This window comes from Protopterus annectens, chromosome 6.part0 (assembly GCF_019279795.1).
Source record: "Protopterus annectens isolate FY-2018-M chromosome 6.part0, PAN1.0, whole genome shotgun sequence".
NCBI classification, from domain to species: domain Eukaryota; kingdom Metazoa; phylum Chordata; order Ceratodontiformes; family Protopteridae; genus Protopterus; species Protopterus annectens.
Window position 1 is genome coordinate 1,320,988,429 of NC_056737.1, and position 19,741 is coordinate 1,321,008,169.

At 37.2% G+C, this 19,741-nt stretch overlaps 1 protein-coding gene across 1 annotated transcript in view; it reads left to right on the plus strand.

Moving 5' to 3' along the window:
- Positions 1 to 11,328: 11,328 nt before the first annotated feature.
- TNFAIP6 (TNF alpha induced protein 6) overlaps positions 11,329 to 19,741 on the plus strand; it is a 577,009-nt gene continuing 568,596 nt past the window's right edge. The window contains exon 1 of the mRNA XM_044074884.1: positions 11,329 to 11,530. Coding sequence (XP_043930819.1) covers positions 11,434 to 11,530 — 97 coding nt within the window. The 5' untranslated portion in view covers positions 11,329 to 11,433. The remainder of the gene's footprint in view (positions 11,531 to 19,741) is intronic.

Below are 19,741 nucleotides of genomic sequence, written 5' to 3' on the forward strand. Positions count from 1 at the left end.
TTTTGCACCAAATAATATATTCCCTGGGATTCAAAAAGGCTTACAGTAATACAAAAGCCTTAACCCCATAGGTTTCTACGTCACAGTAAGCCTGATTTATTCAGAGGCTGCTCTCCCACAATGGTTTTGTTCATGGCTGTAGCATGGACAGCAGCCTTGTTTGCAAACGTAGTGGTCCAGGAGAAACTAATGCAAATTAACAATGTGCTTTCCTCCCAGAAATGGGTCCGGCAGCAGATTTATGTGGTAGAGTGATTCACAGAATTGCACTACCAAGTTAATTTTTTCACTAGGAGGAAAAACTGAATGGTATCCTTTGACAGGGGTCACATTCATATACCATTTGCACTGTTGCACTATAGTGAGGAAAAATGAAAAACCCACATCATATATGGGACTGGTCACAAGTTATACCATGACTGCAGATAGGTATAGCAGAGATATATATGCGTGTGGATGTGTCTGTATGTGTATATATGTCTGTAGGAGCACGAATGCTGTTGAGTGTTTTTGTGCATGTATGTGTGTGTGTGTCTATGTGCTACAGGTAAGTACAGGATTATTACTTTGTGTGCATGTGTTTATGTATGTAACATGCATGCATGCGTGCATGCATGCAGTTGCATGAATGATAGTTTCCGTGAGTGTCAGTGAGTATTTCTGGCCGTACACAGTTTGTTAGGGAAATGTATGGAAATGTGTGTGTTTGTGTGCATGTACAGGTTTGCCTGTGCTACAGCAATGCATAGGCTGATAGGGGGAACACTATCATAGTCAGTTCTGACAGCACAGTGTTCAATTCATAGACATGGTAATTAGTCGCTAATGAGGTATTTCTCTATGTGGCTTTAACTTGTCCCAAAATCAGACATTCTCACCATCATGAAATTTGATCAGCCCATAGTAGTCAATCAATGCTGCCATTGAGAATCTCTCAATGCAATGCAAAAGTATTTCCTTTAGATTGTATTTTCTTATTATTTGTGTATTGTGTACTACATTTTTTCTTTACCATTTAAAGATTCTTTTTTCCCTACTTATTGTTATTTATATAATTTATGTTAACAATCACTGCTGCCAATCAGATGACCCCTCCTCACCAACAGAGTGTCCTTTTTGTTTTCCCTTCCCATGATATTCAATTAATAGCAAACCTGAGAGATGGGCAGCGGAGAAGCCATTACCTACCTCCTTGTGGCTTTGTGGCTTGATGTGCAAGTTAGCAGGATAGTGCCTGTAGTGCCCATCCAAGAACTTGTTATGCACGTCCACATGTGCCTAGCATGGTTACACCACTACCTAAACAAACTCACATGGCCTTGCCTATGTACTGTATACACTCTTTTATTTATGAACTCTTTAATTTACCACAAATGGGTAAACGCAGATTTTTACTTTTTGTAATCCATAAACAAAATCCACCTTCTAAAATAAAAACATAAACACAGACAAGCAAATCGTTATTCATATAATCAAAAACCTTATGCATGCTGTGGGACAGTTAGCGTATAGTTTATTTTGACATCTAAAACTGTTCTTTTTCCTATACATATCAACCTGTTTAATATGAATTACCTTCCAGGCTATCAAGGAAGCAACTTCCTTACCCAAATATTTCAGTCTCCTAGAGATTATTTATTTATTTATTTGACATTTGTTGACCGGGTTAGTCCAACTGAAGCCCTTTTTCAGGGTAGACCCAGAGAGAAAAGCTCTACAATTACAAAAGTATAAAAACATGCATAAAAACAAGCATAAAAACAAACACAGATACATCAAAAATTAAAAGTAAAAGTTATTCTTATATATCTCCAGATTACATAAATCAGGGGATCCCATTTAATCTTAGACATATCTTTAGCTTTCACATCATATATCAGAATCTGAAAGGCATATACCTCTGTCATTATTATTATTATTACATCTTTTCCATTTTGTGATTCTTTTTTTTTTGTTAACATTAATAAACATAATAATAGTTTATATGAAGAATTTAATCTTGCGGCTATATTTAGGTAAATCAAGAACAATGCAACAGATAATGCCATTCTTGGCTACATTTCTTTTCAAATATTCCCCACAAGTCACCTTTAAATACCTTTAGCCTTGTACATCCCCAGAAAATGTATTCCCGGTTTCCCACTCCTCCCTTTTCACACCTCCAACAACTTGGACTTACTGCCGAGAACACTGTGGCAAACCTAGAAGGAGTGCTTGAAAAGACACTGACATCCCAAAAAAAAAAAAAATATATGAAACCTTCTAGATATAGTGGCAAATCTAGATAACAAAATCTTTTGCCACAGCTGTTGTGATATTATCCTGTAAGTCTTTGTCACGTATGTCTGTACTTTTCAATTTTTACTGTGATATAACAAAGCAGAATTTTATAGAGAAAACTAATACACCACTTCCTGGGATTGCCCTCTTACTTCTAGTATCCATTTTATCTTTAGTAGTAGCATGTCTTCTGCATAAATTTGAGTCCATTTAAGCTTAATAAATCCACTCTCCATTATATGATAAACTACTATAAAGTGCCAGATGTTCCTATACCTTTCTTGTACCTCCTCATGTTTGAATAGCATACCCTCTCAGGCTATATGCACTCAGTATCTCAGATTAGTTAATTTGTTTAATTCTTGGAAGTCCTCAGCTAAACATTAGATTAACAGGTTATAATTACCTTATCCAGTTCTAACTAGAGTTTTTTAAGTGCCCGTTTGGTTACTTTAACTAATCTCTGATGCATTGAAGCTAAGCTTTTTGAGAGTTTATTTAACTATTCTCAACATCTGATAGAGACATGACAACCCACCATGTTTTTTTTTTTTGCACTTTGTTGTTAGGTTAGTCCCACTAGAAAAGCAGACTAATTGCAGGGATATCTGAGGTGGTATTCATAACAACCGCAAGAAATTTGGCATGGGCGTCGGTAAAAATCCCCTACTCTCTTCAACAGGTGCTGTGAGATCTTTTATTTCCACCTGATGTACCACCAGCTCAGGTAGATAGAACCTCAGTTTAACATCTCTTCTGAAGGATAGTAACTTAGTACATTACCCCTCTTATGCTGCACTGCAATGTCAGTCCTGGGAAAATGAATCCAAGCACTTGGTGTGGGATTGGAACCCACAGTCCTCTTTCAGCACAAAAGGCAAGTGTACTACCTGTTAAGCCATTGACACTGACTCAAATAAAATATGTTTAAATGTATCGTAATATGAATCTGAATGTTATAAGCTCTATTTTGTTGAGTGGGTTGCAAAAATGTTATTTCTGTATTTATTTATATATTTCTTGCTTTTGTTTACCCATATAGTCTGACTGGGTACAAAGCATCTTTTCTGCAGAGGCATGGGGACAAAAGCTCCAAAGATACAGTTTTTGACATAATAAATAAAAATCCAACAGTAAAAAAATATATACTAATAAAATACAAAAATTAATACAAAGGTATAAAAGAAAATATTAATATATCAGTGGAGTAAGTACAATAATGGTTGCAGCAGTGTCATGTATATATGGTACACTGCAAGGATGTTACAGTAGTAAGAAGATATTTATCTAGTTCTGCAAAAATGATAATCTGAGGAGACAATATACTTGGTATGCTAGCAGTAGAGTAGCGGGAGAGAGCACTGAAATAGGAAGCTAGACATAGAGTGGGGTGAGTATTAATATTTAGGTGGGGAGCTAGAGTGGAAAGGAAACACAGAAGGAGAGAGGTAAGGGTAGGTTAGGAAGATATTGAAGAGAGGAGCTTTAGCCAGGTGCAGAAGTTACATAAGTCCCATGCCTCCAAACATCTCAGTGAGCTCAGCAGAGCCACAATCACCCAGGTCTGTTGAACTTACTATCTTGCCAAGTGAAATCTTGAAATATTTTTCTTCACAAGATCAGAAATTCATCCAAACTCTAAACTCAGAAACCTTTCACTGCATATACAATTAAAAGAACCACAAACCGTCATATTGCCTGCACATTTTGATCAATCTGAAACTATCACATTCAGACTTGAAGGAACCTCTTAATCTTTAATAACATTGTTTGATGCCACTTATAGTGAAGTGTTCCATGAATAAGGAAGTTGCAAACCTACAGGTGTTACGCTTTCAGCTTTCTGGAGGAAAGCAAACTTAATAGGCCAAACTCCAAAAGACTTGCTCTCAGTAAAGTCTACCCTAAATCTGAAAGACTTGCACTCAGGGTAAGTGACTTACTTTGGTGTAAGACCTATCTATAAAAAGTCTTACACCAGGGGTAAGATTACAAAAAAACCTGCTCTAAGCCTTCTCTCAGTGTAAGTGGTCACTTACCCTGAAAGCAAGTCTTTTGCAATCAAACCCCATGTATATTTGATGTAACAGATTATAATGTACAGTGGTCACCCTAGATATCTCTTAGCAGATCTTATATCAGGAGGTCATCCGCATAAAACAAGAGTTTATTCAACCTTTGTCAATGCTTATACCCTGGTATTTGTGAGGCATGAAGTGTTTAGGCTAGTTGTTCCAAATATAGTGCAAACATTAAAGGATAAAGATCATGCCACTGCCTGGCACTACCTACAAATCTGCAAACTTACAGATAAATAAGAGCCTGACTTCACTCTTACCTCAGTGACACTCTGTATATTCCTGAGTTGGTTAATGAACCCCTGTGAAAAAGCCATTTTCCACAACATGACAAATAGGTATTACCATGATATCAAATGTTTTTTTTCTGCATAAAAACTTAACTAACCAAGACAATCTTTGTTCTGTCAGCATGATCTACTAATGCTACTGATTTTTAGAAAGTTATAAGTTGATCTGCCTCCTACAGTGCCAGTTTGATCCACATCAACTGATTCCAGTATAATATTAATATTCCAGCCATTGTTAAAACATGCATCTTATTGTTATGGGTTAATAATGATTTCAAATGTTTTCAGCTAGGTAAAATGTAACTTTTCCTTCTGTGGGTAAAACTGCTAAAACTTCCTTTTTTCAATTCTTTGGTACCATTCCAGGTTGCAACACACTGTTCACCAATCTTAAAGAACAAGAGCTACAAAACCATGCCCTAGCTATAAGCAAAACTCAAAAGGGAGGCTATCAGAGTATGAGATCCCTCTTTTTAAGTTGTTTCATTATGAGTTCTAATTCCCCCCTCTAATCTCTTCTATTAAACTATGGCCTTGATCCTCTGTATTTTTTCTAATTCAATTGATGCAAGTTTTTCCTCTATGTTAATTTTACTCATTCCATCCATATCCGCAGCTGGGTATAGCCCTAGGTAATATTTTCAAAACACTAATAATATTTCCTCCATTTTGTTACTTCTGATCGTTTATTTGATAAATTGCCCTCTCCTCTTTCTTGGCTTCTAAGTCTTAACAAGCCAAATATTGCTGTTCCTTATCAGAATTTTGAAATATTTCAGCTATAATGCAATTTTAGTGTTTTCTATATTACTATTCAGCATTTTCAAAAGAGCATCCCTTTCATCTGGTTTGAAATCCCTCCACTTCCTTTTTTAAGTTATTTTGCTCAGTCATCAAATCTTTTTAGTATCTTTATGAAGGGGTGTCACTGGAATTTTGTCCATCTAGATGGGCTAAGGACTGACATTCTGTCTTACTCCCTAGTCCTGAGAATGCTGATGACTCTTTTAAACAAAGCACATAAAGATCTACTCATGAAATGCCTGTCCCCGCCAATGAGTACTTCATTTCCCCAATTTGATAATAAAAATAGAAAGGATTTTACACCTTTTACTATAGTTATTAGAATGGCTTAATATTAAACACCCTAACTATTCCATCTGCTTAGTCATTTTTTAAACATGTAATATTTATTTAAGTAAACTTTATGCTTATGTCACTTTAATTGAGCCATTCATTTGTGCAGCTTTCAGCCAGTTTAGATTAGAAACAACATCACTAGTCAGATCACTTCTAATATTAACACTGCTTCTTTAGCCTCTTAAAGGGCACATAAATCCCAGAAGCTTGTGCACCTGTACAGTATCAAATTTCTGTTATCCTTTGACAGTAATGTATTTTTAACCTATTCTCCTCCCTGTAGCCAGTAAAAAAAAATGTTAATATATTCTAATATCTTCAGTTAAACATGGAAATTTTTTTTATTATTGAAAATTGTAAGTTTTATTACTCTTGAAACTTTCACCTGATAGTACACACCATTAGAAACTAGCGGCAGTTTGCAGATAGTAATGTAATGGGGGTTCTCAACTGCCAAAGGTATGTAAAAGACTTATAATGTAAATATCTTCTAAGCAGTTGACGAACAAAAAACAATGGAGATCAAAGTATTGTCTGTCTCTTTTCAAAATAAATCTGAACTAAGTGCAATCAAAAGTCTTTATCTTTCTCTGTCATCAGCTCCTTTCTTTTTGTTTAAATGGTAATGCATCAATGCAAAGATGTCTTTCTCAAAGATGAGCCTCATGATCAACTGATTTTATGAAACACATCTGAAAACTGTTATACAAAATAAAAACTCAGTTACCCCTTGGAGGAAAAAAAGGAGCTGACTCTAACCTAAATGATGATCCTGTCCCTTTACTCAAGCAAAGCTAACTTGATACTGGCCATCCTCAAGCCGTGGTTACTGAAACTTCTTCCACTTATTCCCCATCGATTCTCACTGATCTCCCATCATGCTGACAACTGGACTATATTATACAATTCAGGGACTGCTGCTTAAGCTTTTGTAGTGCCTCTTCCAGAGACATGAAGGCCTGAGTAGCTTTAGAGAAAAATATCTATAATTAAACTAGGTAAAATATTGTTAGCAGAAGTTTATTTCCAATTGAAAGTCAGCTTCAGCACTGGGTCTCTGGGGAGAAGTCCATATCACACAGCACCCTATTCCCTCTAAGTTGAATGTTTTTCATCAGGTGTCCACATAGCCAGTAGGATTCTTTCCCTCAATGCAAAGTTCTCCAAATGGATTAATGTAGATTTGGGTATCTTCTAGCTGATCCCTAGGGAATATACACCCTGTGTGTGCATTTTGAGATATTCACTTGGAATCCATATGCACTCAGCCAACTTGTCCAATAAGAAAGACTTACAGTCCTCTTCTTCTTCAAATTCAAGAATGCCTGTAAATCTTAAATTCTTCTATCAACTGCAGTTCTTTGGTGCCGTATTTTTGATTCTAGTTGATTCAGTGTAGCCTTGGTGACAGCTAAACATATGGTGGTCTCCTTCAGCTGCAGATCAACTTTACATAGTTCTTTAGTTAGCTGATCAGATCATTAGTGCTGCTTCTATGCTCCTAGTGGTTTCATCATTTTTCTCCATATAGGCATTTATTCTGAACCACTACCATATTGTTGTGAAACGGATTGTGTATCTCAGTAATGCTGTGATCTATACCATGTATCAACTTAGAATCAAGTTAGTTCTGTTGAGCTCTTGGAAGACTAAATATGGTCTGCAGGGGAATTCAATGGCAATCCATTTTTGGCAAGAAAATCCTATGGACAAAAGCTTTGCTTGATCACAAGGACTTCTCCCTCGTGATCAAGCCACACTAACCATGGGTAAATCCAGCATTACCCACTCCCAGTTGTGGGTTATTGCTTAACTAGTATGTCAACCATTCATCATGTGAGTTATTTTGCTTGGTGAATTCAAGACTCATTGGACTGTATTCAACCAGTCAGTGGCTATTAGTGACTGTTTACCTGGGGTTTTTCATAGCCGATATCCTTTTTAGCAGAATAGACAAGTACAGGTGCTGCAGAACATCATGAATCTGGTATTTAACTAAGCACCATGAAAATGTATTAAATTGGGATATATGTCCTTGCAACGTTTATGTCTTCCTGTCTACCTTCACAGAATTGAAATTCAGTTGTCCTAGGTTATAGTTAAAGTCATCATCAGAAGCCTAAAACCTGCTATTAGAAAGGATAAAACAAGTATTAAGACAAAGTGACTGGGCCTTCATAAAATGTTTATCTCAAATAATGAAAAACATTTTACATAGTTATGGTCCTGCCAGTCAATATTACAAGCACTTGAAAAGAAATCTTTTTATATGATAATAAAATAAACAACACATATTAAGCATCCAGCTAATACAAGATGCGGATACCACTACATTTATTCGAAATGCAGAAATAAAAAAAGAAACTGATTAATGGTTTTCAGATAGGTTTTATCACCATTATTCAGTGGACATCTAATAGTAAAAGTAAATTAATTGTGTGCAGCGGCACTTTGCCATAGTGCAATACGGCTGAAAAGCCTAGCCACTGCAGCTGTAATCTATGTACGGGCAAAGGCAAACGTACCGGATGTGTAACACATTCCTTATTTACATTCAAGGAATGCATTTATTGAAGTATTTATTTATTATGTTGTCAGACTGACAACAGAATAAATAAATAAGTAAATAAATGCATTCCTTGACTGTAAATAAGGAATGTGTTACACATCCGGTACGGTTGCCTTTGCCCGTACATAGATTACAGCTGCAAAGTGCCGCTGCAGCCATTTGGGTTCGGCGATGTAGCTCGCAGGGAATTGCCTTGCGGGCTACATGCCGGAATCCCAATAATTTATATATTAAGGGGTGCTATTATCTCATTGAAATTACTGACTCCTGTAAATCCCAAGGCATGATTACAGGTTGAAGACCTTAGCTTCAATGAGTTTGCCTAATTGATAACTAAAACTGTAAACTTGTAAAACTTCCACAGAATAAAATTATATGTAATAGAAATATCTTGAGACCATTGCCAATGTCAACTCCTGTGTAGTGGGCTTACCCAGTTAACAAATCTATGTAAAAAGCATGCTGGAACATTTCTTTATTGTCTCATGTTTTGCCTCCTTCTATTTCTATTTATGCAGTAATAAATATTTATTTGTAAACTGCATTATGGTCCTATGTGTTTATGGATTAGTTTAGGTTGTGGGATCTTTATACTGAGCTTTATACAGTTTAAAGTATAGAATAGCATGTGGTAGGGTTTATTCTAGCACTTGGGGTGTGAAGTGTCACATTTTGAATTGTGTGGCTGTGTTTTAGCGTTTGGAGAACTATGTAGGTGGATACAGTGAGATCATACAAAGAGATAGAAGTCTTTAATCAAGAAATTGGCTGGTGATATACTATGTGAAATATGCTGCTACATGCTGCATTTTTCAGGTATTTGTAACTTTTTAGTGGGAAGTTTTAATGTTATTTTTCTGTAATGTGTTTAACATTGGCATCAACTGTATTACTGGGGGGATCAATGGGTAGGCTTGCTTTATTTTAATTTATCATTATATTGTAGTGTGGATGGGTAGTTATTTCCCATTGGGCTGGGATTTTTTTCAGCTTTTTTGTTAGCAGTTTTCAATTTTTCTAAGTACTTTACTGCAATTTTTTAGGTGTATCAGTTTTTTCCTGCTTTGGGTTTGGCACCTGTCAGGTTTAAGGATCATTTTCAACACCTTTTTTCTGCAGAGATAAGTGAATACTGTCATTAATTGCAGTTTAAAGAATGTGCTTTTATGTAGGTTATCACTTTTTGGTTTTGTATGGGACTGGATGAAGCAATTTCTGTTTGTATAGGCTTAATTAAATGCTTTGGTATCTTTATCTCTTTATGTAGTCCTCAGCATAATTCTTGTGTTTGTGTGCACACATATATCTGTGTTTATGTATGTGCACGTGTGTGTGTGTGTGTGTGTGTGTGTGTGTGTGTGTGTGTGTGTGTGTGTGTGTGTGTGTGTGTGTGCGTCTGTCTGTCTGCTTGTATGTTTATGCTTGTTTTACAGTTAGGTTATGTGTTTCTCGTGGGCTAGAGTGTTAGGGTTTTGGTTACTATTGTTACAGAAGAGCAGGAACCTTATTTTTTAGTGTGAACTAGATCTGCTTCATGATGATGTATAAAGTTGTAATAAACAGTTGATGTAGATAGAGTGGAGAGAAATGCTGGATGAAATAGTTGTGATAAAATATGTTTTATTTCAGCTTGGATATGTGCTTTTATCACATCCTTTTATCTACATACATGTATTTTTCCTTGATAGAGAATATTTTGGTCTAAACTTTACTGCATTTTTTTACTCTGTCTAGATCTTTGTAGTCATATACTTGTCTCAGGCATCAGTTGGTAGTGGATAGTTCTGCTCTGTAACAATCATGATCCTTATTTCCAGCAAGATTCCTCATTGGGATTTCACCTATTTTCCAAACCAGTTTTTTTTTTTTAAACACATCTGCTCTTATTTTAGCTTGAGGAATTGCCTTGCACAGACACAGGCAGTGCCATCACATGAGCTGAATAGTGTTAGCAAGAGAGTTTACTACTGTGCCGTATGATGAACTTTTCCAAATATACATACAGACATCACTGCATACTTAGAATCTTGTTTATAACACCTCCAGTAACCATACCATATAAGTCTTTTGTGCCATTTCCCTCAGAAATCTGTCTTCTGTTATGAAATCTCTTAGTACCGTTCATTTCCTCACAAGAAAGGCAATAGCAAGGTAACTGCCTTACTTGTGAAGTTATGCTTTCTGAAGTCCTTCATATTTATTAATTTCTATTCTTACTGCACAAACTCTGATTCTGTTTTTTTTTCCCCTCGTTAGCTCTAGTCCACTAGTCCACACAATGGCTTTCCTGTCAAACATTCAGAATACTGCTCCCAGCTCTGCCTTTAGCATTTTCTTAAGACTGATCTGTCTAAAAAAATATGTAGAGGAACAGATGTTAGCCCCCCAAATCATGAAGTGTACTGTATGATAACTATTTAGTGGAGCTTTTCTCCCCGGGCCTCCATTGAAAACGGGCTCTTCTTGGCCCAGTAGACTTCACCGGTCATCACACTTAAATAAATAAATAAATAAAATTTCAGTGGGTAGATTTCACAAAAAGTTTTTTTAGATATCACAATCAAAATGCCTTTGCAAGTTTACATAAAATAAAGGAAACTGACTATGTGACTCACTTAATAAGTAATCATTTCCAGTCAATGCAAAAGAAAGAAAAAAAAAAACTTTGTAGGTTCACAAGTTTCTGCACAATTGCTCTCATGAAAGAAGAATCCACAGTATTACATCAGCTGAATGGAAGAAGTGAAGTAGTTTTACTAAAACAACTAACTGGTGAGGGAGTACAGTCAAGAGTAAAACCAAATAAAATGAAATATTAGACTTTAAGATGCCTGAGTCAGCCAAACAATCAGAGTGAGAGACAGTGAAGTAATTGTGAGTGTTGAAATACAGAAAGAATATCTGGGGTATGTTTACTGACATCACAGCACACACACGAACACACACACAAAAGCAAGCAGACGTAACCTATATAAGGTCTGGGGAACAGATGTTGCAGCAGAGGTTTCAGTAAACTGTTTTCCATTGATTCTTGGAGAACAATATTTTGAGCCTGCCTGCTTTTGCTTATCCCATCATGCTATTTCTTTCAGCATTTGCCTTTGCGTTTCTGTGGGATTTAACACTTGGCTGGGGCTACAAAGATGGGATACTGCACAACTCGATCTGGCTGGGTAAGAGAAGCCCTGCTTGTTTATTTTCCTTACTATTGCATATCCTTTACAGCTTAATATCCTCTTACTGAGAAAAGGAAGAGAAAACAGAACACTGCTTCACTCTTTCATTACCATAGGACTGTCACATTTTCTTTTAAAGCCAGCTGGATGCTACGGTTAAGCTTCTTTCTCTTGAAAGTGTATTACACAGGTTAACATGTAAATTAAACCTTCATACTGGATTTTGTTTTATGTGATTGGCAGTATTTTTCAACTATTCATTTTTTTGGTTGTTTATCATTTATTATTACTACTACCATTCAATGTCAGATAATTCAGTTACCTTTAAATGTTGTGCATTCTCAAACTTAGCAAGAAGCTGATAATGTTTTCTTCCAAGTCTTATCAACAAGGTTTAATAGCAAGTCAGTCACTGAGACATAAAGATCTCTAAAATTATTTGGAAAATTTTGCCTTTTTTGTACATAATATTTTCTTTATTGTTTTAATTTTTACATTATGTTTTATAAGAGCACAGTTATGGCTAACCATGAAAATCCTTTCACAAGTGGTAGTTATGTGAGTAACAGCACACAGAAAGTGAACCAGTAACTAGAAACTTATGGATAGGTTGCTAACAGAATCAGTGTTGGATATGCCGAGCATTCCAAAAGTCCATTATATTTTTACCCAGAAACCATATGGCAAACTCCCACAAGAAGACTATGGAAACACTAAGCTTCCAGATCCATGAAATAGCATACTCAAATTTCGGTGATTAAATGAGTTTACACTAATTAAATAAACTTCACTTTGGCTTTCATTCCAAATGGCATGATACCAAATGAATTTATTCTCTGTACAGATAAGTCAGACATCTAATAATAACATCATGATGCAGTTTTAAAGTCTGATCTGAGTTCTGAATGGGAGTCCTTGTTCTAATTTCATGTATTTTAACTGACTGGTTTAAGTTATGTCAGAACTTGAAAAAAATTAATTTGTATTCACAGCTAAAGTCTTGCTTGGAAACTTTCTTTACAGGAAGCTTATTTACATGAAATAGTTCCCCCATATCATCACCATTTAAGGTTTAGTGGCTCCTCTTTAGAAAAAAAAGCAATAGCAGAAAATGGCAAATATCAGGTTCCATTGCAAAACTTGCCACTTGTATTTGTCATTGAATTGTATTAAGGAGATATAATATAGCAATAACCCACGCCTGGGTGTGGGTAATGCTGGATTTACCCACGGTTGGCGTGGTTTGGTCGGAAGCCCTCGACCAAACAAAGCCAACCGTGGGTAAATACAGCATTACCCACACCCAGAAGTGGGTTATTGCTATTATACCATGACATTATTTAAGAAAAGAAACTATTACTTTTCTTAAATAATGGCATAGTATAACGCCTGTTTACTGCCCTTCCGCAGATGTCTGGCATCCGCGGCAGTTCTGATGTACTGCGCGCCTGCGCAGTACATCAGAGTTGAGCAAAACGGAGAAAGCAAGATCTCCGTTGCTTTTTACTGTTTAAGCTATGTTAAATGGGTTTAACATAGCGAGACAGTTTTAAAATAAGCAACGGAGATGTCCGTTGCTTATTTTAAACTGCCTCGCTATGTTAAACCCATTTAACATAGCGAACAGTAAAAAGCAATGGAGATCTTGCTTTCTCCGTTGCTTTTTTTAAAACCTGTCTCGCTATGTTAAATGGGTTTAACATGGCGAGACAGCTTTAAAATAAGCAACGGAGATCTCCGTTGCTTATTTTAAAGCTGTCTCGCTATGTTAAACCCATTTAACATAGCGAGACAGTAGAGTTATACTAATGGAAAAAAGTACGGGCGACCGGACCTTTCTCCATTAGTATAACTCGATTTACAATGTGCACGCTGGCCAATCAGCGTGCACGTTTTGGGGGGGTCATGGTATAATACTCCATAACTTACCCTCTGTTTTTAACAAGAAAAAAAAGATGCATGCCATTACAAAAAGCAAGCAAGGAATAATGCCCGATAGGGTTGTCATTATTGCGGAAATAATGGACTGTCCAGGGATGTTGTGAGGCCTGATGTTGCAGGCAGAGGGCCTCTTCAACCATGGAAGGTTCATTATTTCTCCAAGAGCATCCACTCTGAAGGGCTTTATTGCACTTAGAATATGGGCTATATATTAAATTGTTTTGTATTTTTTTTACTATTTCTATATGTATATTTTCATACATGTACATACACAGAAACATGCACACACACATACATATATGCACACACAGAAATGTGCCCAGCAGTTATAGTCACTTTCTTGATCTACCCCTCAGATGTCTCATTGGGATCAAATGAATGCAATAATACATGCAGTGCAAAGCAATGCATCACCCCAGCTCACATAAGTTGCAACTAGCCCTGATTTTGCTTCATGTTCTTGCTCTGTCCCTCAAAACACATTAAATGATAATGCTTTTTTTTTGTTCAGAAAAAAAGCATGCTGATCAAAACACTTGGTTCGTCTAACTTTTACTTGATTTAGGGTAATATTTCTCTGACTTTGGGTCAATGTTACCCTCACTTATGCTGGCTTTGTCCAGAATTCTTGAGCAAAGACTTCATTAGGGGCATACTCTCTCTCTTTCTGTATTTCTGTCTCATATACACACACACACACACACACACACACACACACACACACACACACACACACACACAAAAACACACTGTTTATCCATGATTCACACAGCTCCCTATTGAAATGATGGCACTCATAATGCTGAGTGCTGACAAGCCAAAAAAAAAAGACCAAAAACCCAGGAAAGAGTGAATCTGGAAGCTCACTCTCCTCCTTTAAACTTCCTTTTTGCAGGTGGGCAAGCCCCACCGCACCTTCACACACACTGAACTTATATATACCAACTCAGAGGTCGCCATACCTCAGAGAAAATTGAATATTTTGGGAAATGGCCATCTCGGACTTGGTATATGTAAGTCTGCTTTTTCTGCCAATCAGTCTTGTGTTTTGACATTTAAAATTTTTACCATCTCATACACTCATTCGCTGTGTTTGTGTCTCTCTCACTCACACGCACACATTCACATACGCACTTACACAGACACGCACACAAACACACACACACACACACACACACACACATATGCACACATGCACACACACGCACACACACACACACACACACACACACACACACACACACACACACACACACACACACACACACACACACACACACATCCCAATAAAGTTAACTACATTAATTTTATCCCACTGCTTGCTAAATTAATTTTTTAATTGGCACAGATAGTATGAGGAAATATGAACTATTTGGTTGTATAAAACAAAGAGAATAAAGTTTACATATTGCAGAGTTCTGGGAACATAAACTTTTAATAATCTATTAATCTATTTGTGGTTTTAGAATTGTTTTATATGGAACTCATCTCTAACAAAATGAAAGAAAGTACTTCTTTTTTTCATACAGATCAAGCTTGCAACTGCTTACTGCACTTACTTTTGTAATTTTTCTTTTTTTCTAACAGACGTTTGCTAAATGCAAATGAAACAATATGTAAGCTTTCAGCCCATGTGTCACTGCAGCTTAATATGCTGCCATGAAGTCATGGACTTGATACAAGGTTCTCCCTGTACATTAATACCCTTTTGGAGAATGTTTCTTCTTCAGGAGGGGTAATGTGATTGTGATCTGCCCATTATCTAATGTTTCTTAATGTGCACTAGTTTTGTTGGATGGTTAAAACATGTGTTCTTACTTAGATTATTCAAAATGCTTTTCAGGTGTTAAAATTATTTAGGTTAAGGGCTGGGCTCAGCCTGCATCAGGTTTCAATCCCATCAATGACCATGATATGGTGTAGTTTAAAGTGGGAGGAGTAAAACTACAAAGATAATGCACAAGGGCAGTGAATGATGCTGAAGTGAAAGAGAGAGTCAAAAATGAGGTAGGTTCTGTAAGTACACTGGGTCATGAATGGAGAACTATTGACAAAGGTGTGAGAAACAGGCAAAAAATGAAAAAAAGATGGGGAATACCAGTATGACTGTACATGGCTAATGGCTAAAGTAAAAAAAAAGATATAATATATAAGAGGTGGAAAGAGTGGAGTGTTGTAAAAGGCACAGTACAAGGCAGCAGGCCAAAGAGCAACAAAGGATATGACAGCAAAAAAAGTGCAGCTTGAAGAGAGGTTTTAGAGCAGGCAGGGCTGAGAAAGGATGGGTGGGAGGCTGGCATAATGGTTAAGGTGTTTGCTTTACAGACACAAGGTGCAAGGTTTGATTCTCATATGGGGTAATTGGCTAGGCTTAAAATAGCCCACAAGGGCAGTTAGCCTAGTACTAACCTATGAACCTATAGAAGGAAGGTCACAAAAGGTAAAGAAAAAAGCTAAGCTATATAATGAAAACTGTTTTCCTATGTGTTTTTCCTTGTGTCTGCTGACCATCTATGCTGCCACTGTTGTAACATGAGAATGGAGTTGTCATCTAGGTAGCCAACAGGGGGTGGGGCTGGAGATAGATTCTTATATCCTACTATTTCCCCTATGTGCCCAAACAGCACTCAGTGGGTGGGTGTGAAATGGGTGGCATGAGAATAACCCAAAAAGCACTGTCTTCCCATTTTTAAGTACATGCAACCATTCACTCCTTGCCTATGACCAGAGACTTTGACTGAAATCACATCCATGAGGCATCCCTATCTTTTCTGCCTGTCAGAGAAAGGTGAGCAGGCAAAGTCTGTTCATTACACTCTCTGCATAACTGGCTGCTGCTACACTCTGGCTGTGATCCAGACCTGTGTTATTTGGGTTATAGTAAGGGCTTCATCCCTCTATGCTACAAGGCTAGCTTTATAATGAATAATTTGCCTCAGCCTTCATAAAGGAAATGAAGGGATAGAGGTGTTATGCTGATACAGTGGTAGGGCAGAGAGGGGTACAAGTGCCACGCTGATAAAGTGGTAGGGCAAGAAAGACAGAACATTGAGGGTGGAAACTAGGATGGAGTAGAGGGAGGTGGAAAAGAAACTAGCTTTCCTGTGGGACTGTAACACAAAAGGATCAGACAGGTTGTCTCCTAGTCAGATTGTCCTGAGTGAGATCTTCACTAGATCACTGGTTACTTTAGAAGTGCCTGAGACTGGAAGATGACAAGTGTGCTACCTTTCTGTAAAAGGCAGAGCAGGAAACGTCCAGGAAATTAAAAGACTGATAGCATGACAGTAGTGGAAGGGAAAGTCATAGAAGGAATCCTGAAGGAAAGGCTAATTTTTTCCTAGAGGACAACAATCTCCATAAAACACTGCTAATAGAAACTTCGCTCTTATTATGTGTAAATGTTTAAACTGTAGGTGAATATTTTTATTATTTTATTTATTAACAACATCTATTACATTTATTAACTGTTTTATTCATACATTGTTTTACGTAGTGCTTTTATATGCATTATTTTTGTATACACATATATATTTTTTTAGGTGGCATTTCCTTTAATTGTTAATTAATTATGTCACATGACTGTTTCTGGAGGGATATTTAAAAGGTGAAGTGATGTTTGTTGGTTTTAATACCTCTGAAGAAGTCTGTGGATATAATCTGACGAAAGCGCTAGGGTTTTCAATAAATTCTGGTTCTCTGTTCCTGGTGTTGCTTGCTCCTTGCCTTCATTTTGGTTCTTAATTTCAGATATGTCTGAATCAACAGTGGACACAAAATGAGATGCAGTAGAATGTATGGAAGGACTTGGAAAGACTGACCAAGTAGGTATACAAATGGTAACTGAGGTATACAGGGAAACTGCAGACAAATAACAAGTAATGCTGCTGGACTGTATCAGTCCTCATATGTAGCATCAATGCAGTTAGTTAGTGAGATGCTGCCTTCCTGAGTGTGTCGTCGTTCAAATGATACATTAAACTGAGGTCCTATTTGCTAAAGTTGGGGGCAGCTCAGGTGAATGTAAAAGATCCTGTGGCACCTATCAAAAAGAGCAGAAGTTTCTGGATGCTCTGTCCAAATCTCCCCTAGTAGTATATATACCACTTTGGATTTCCTCTGAAAAGAGCTACAACTAACTTAAGCAGATGGGAACCTCAGTTTAATGTTAAGAGAACAACACACTCAGGAGTGCAGTACCCACCTTATGCTGCACTGCAGTGTTAGCAATCAATCTATCTGGCATGGAAGTAGCGCCCATAGTTTTCTGGACCAAAGACGTGTACAACCTGTTGTGCCCCTCACACTTCATGGGAAGGACAATGCAAAATTCTGAACCAAAACTGGGGTATTCATAAATAGTTGAGAGTTATGATCAACAGTCCCTTAAACCTTAAAGATAATACATCAACATTTAATTGCCTCAATAACTACCTCCATGTTTCAAGATCAGACAAATAACAGGTAGGTGGAGCCCCCTATTTACCATTACAGGTGGCAGCAGTCATCTTTGTATTATCCTTTCGAGTCTCCACAACATTACTACAAGCAGAATATAGCTAATCCCAGTCTCCTGTCCTCTGATCTCATCTGCTTCCCCCCTCCCATCCTACTAGCTACGTTAATGCCAAATCCCTCTGCATATGCGGAAGTGTCAGAAAGTAATACTTTTTTTCTGGAAGTGATTACATTGATATATATGCATTGGATGTGTAACTTTGTTAGTAATTCATTATATAAGCAAACAAATATTTTATCATTTAAGTGCTGTATTTGTGAAGGAAGGTGAATGGATATTTCTCTACTGATTGCCACATATTGCATATTTCTTGATGCTGCTTCTCTGTTTTACTCACTGAGCTAATAAATGCAGCCTTACAAATCCATGACAGTTGTCTTCTTCCTTTTTTCTTTGTCTTTCTTTCTCTCTGTCTTCCTTTCCTCCTCCTCATTTCATATTCCTGCATTTATTCTGTCCAGTTTTCACCTTTCAATCTAGACTGTCTTGAAATACCCATCATTAACTGCCTTGTTCCCTTATTTTCCCCCTCTTCTGTTCCTACTGAGGCTATGCCAGCAGTGCACATATTGTTTGCAGCAGTAGCCAATACTATTGTGTGTTGTGATGTCAACTCCCACCAATTAGCAAAACAGTCTCTGATCCCTAAGTAAAAGAATTGCAAGGCACATGTATTCTTTTTAGCGGGAATCTACTAATCAGGAATAAAAGTGTAACATTTGCAGAGTCTATTACAGCACTGGCTCAGACTCTGGAGGAGGTTGGTGGAAATTTGCAGAATATGCTTCGCCCTGCAAAAAAAATCCTTATTTTTCTTTCTTTAATGGCATATGAACAAAAACGGATTCCTGGAAGGTAACTGTGCAGTTCAAAGATAGCCCTCAGTTCTCTTTGATGTTTATCATACTTACCTAATCTTCCTGGATGCCAGTTTACCTCAGCACCTTGACTGATTGTTCATGCACACACTGACTGACTCCTTGGGGATTTGTAGCCCACTTCACTCCCCTCCCACCCTCAATTCCACAGCAACCTCATAGAGTTTCAAGTTTATAGGAACTCTTTTCCACTCCCTGCACACCTCTGCCAGTCCTCCCATTAAAACAAAATATGCCAGACTCATTTCCCTTTCACTTCTACTCAGCCATCCCAAGATGTTTAATCTAGGTTGCACACATCTTAACTCATACTCCTGTCTGCCAACTGTCCCATAGTAAATCTTACTTCTATTCCCCTGAAAACATTTACAGCATCCATCAACATTAGCAATTTCAACATTCTATTATTATCTAAGCAACACCAGCACCTCCACAGAGAAACAGTATCACACCACTCACCAACATATATCCTTTCTTCATACCCAAATACAAACTATTCTTAATTATCCTCATATTATATGCTAACTAGCATAATGCTTCTAATTCTCACCTTTATATTTGTCCTCTTCCCTTTCAAGAAACAATACCCACAACTCACATAAAACAACTCTTCTCAAACTACTCCTTCACTAATCATTCACACAGTCTAACACTATCTCCATTCCTCCAATAACCCAACTAAATCCAAGACTTCCCCTTAGCCACTGTCACAGCTCCTAGAACACGATTACCTGGATCAGTATACTTCATCTTCTTCACCTTTCCAAAACACGTTCACACATAATACAAATACCTAAACATCTTTATAAATTTACTCACATTATTATGGTACTTATTTGGGCAAATAGAGAAATAAGCCTATGTCCCAAA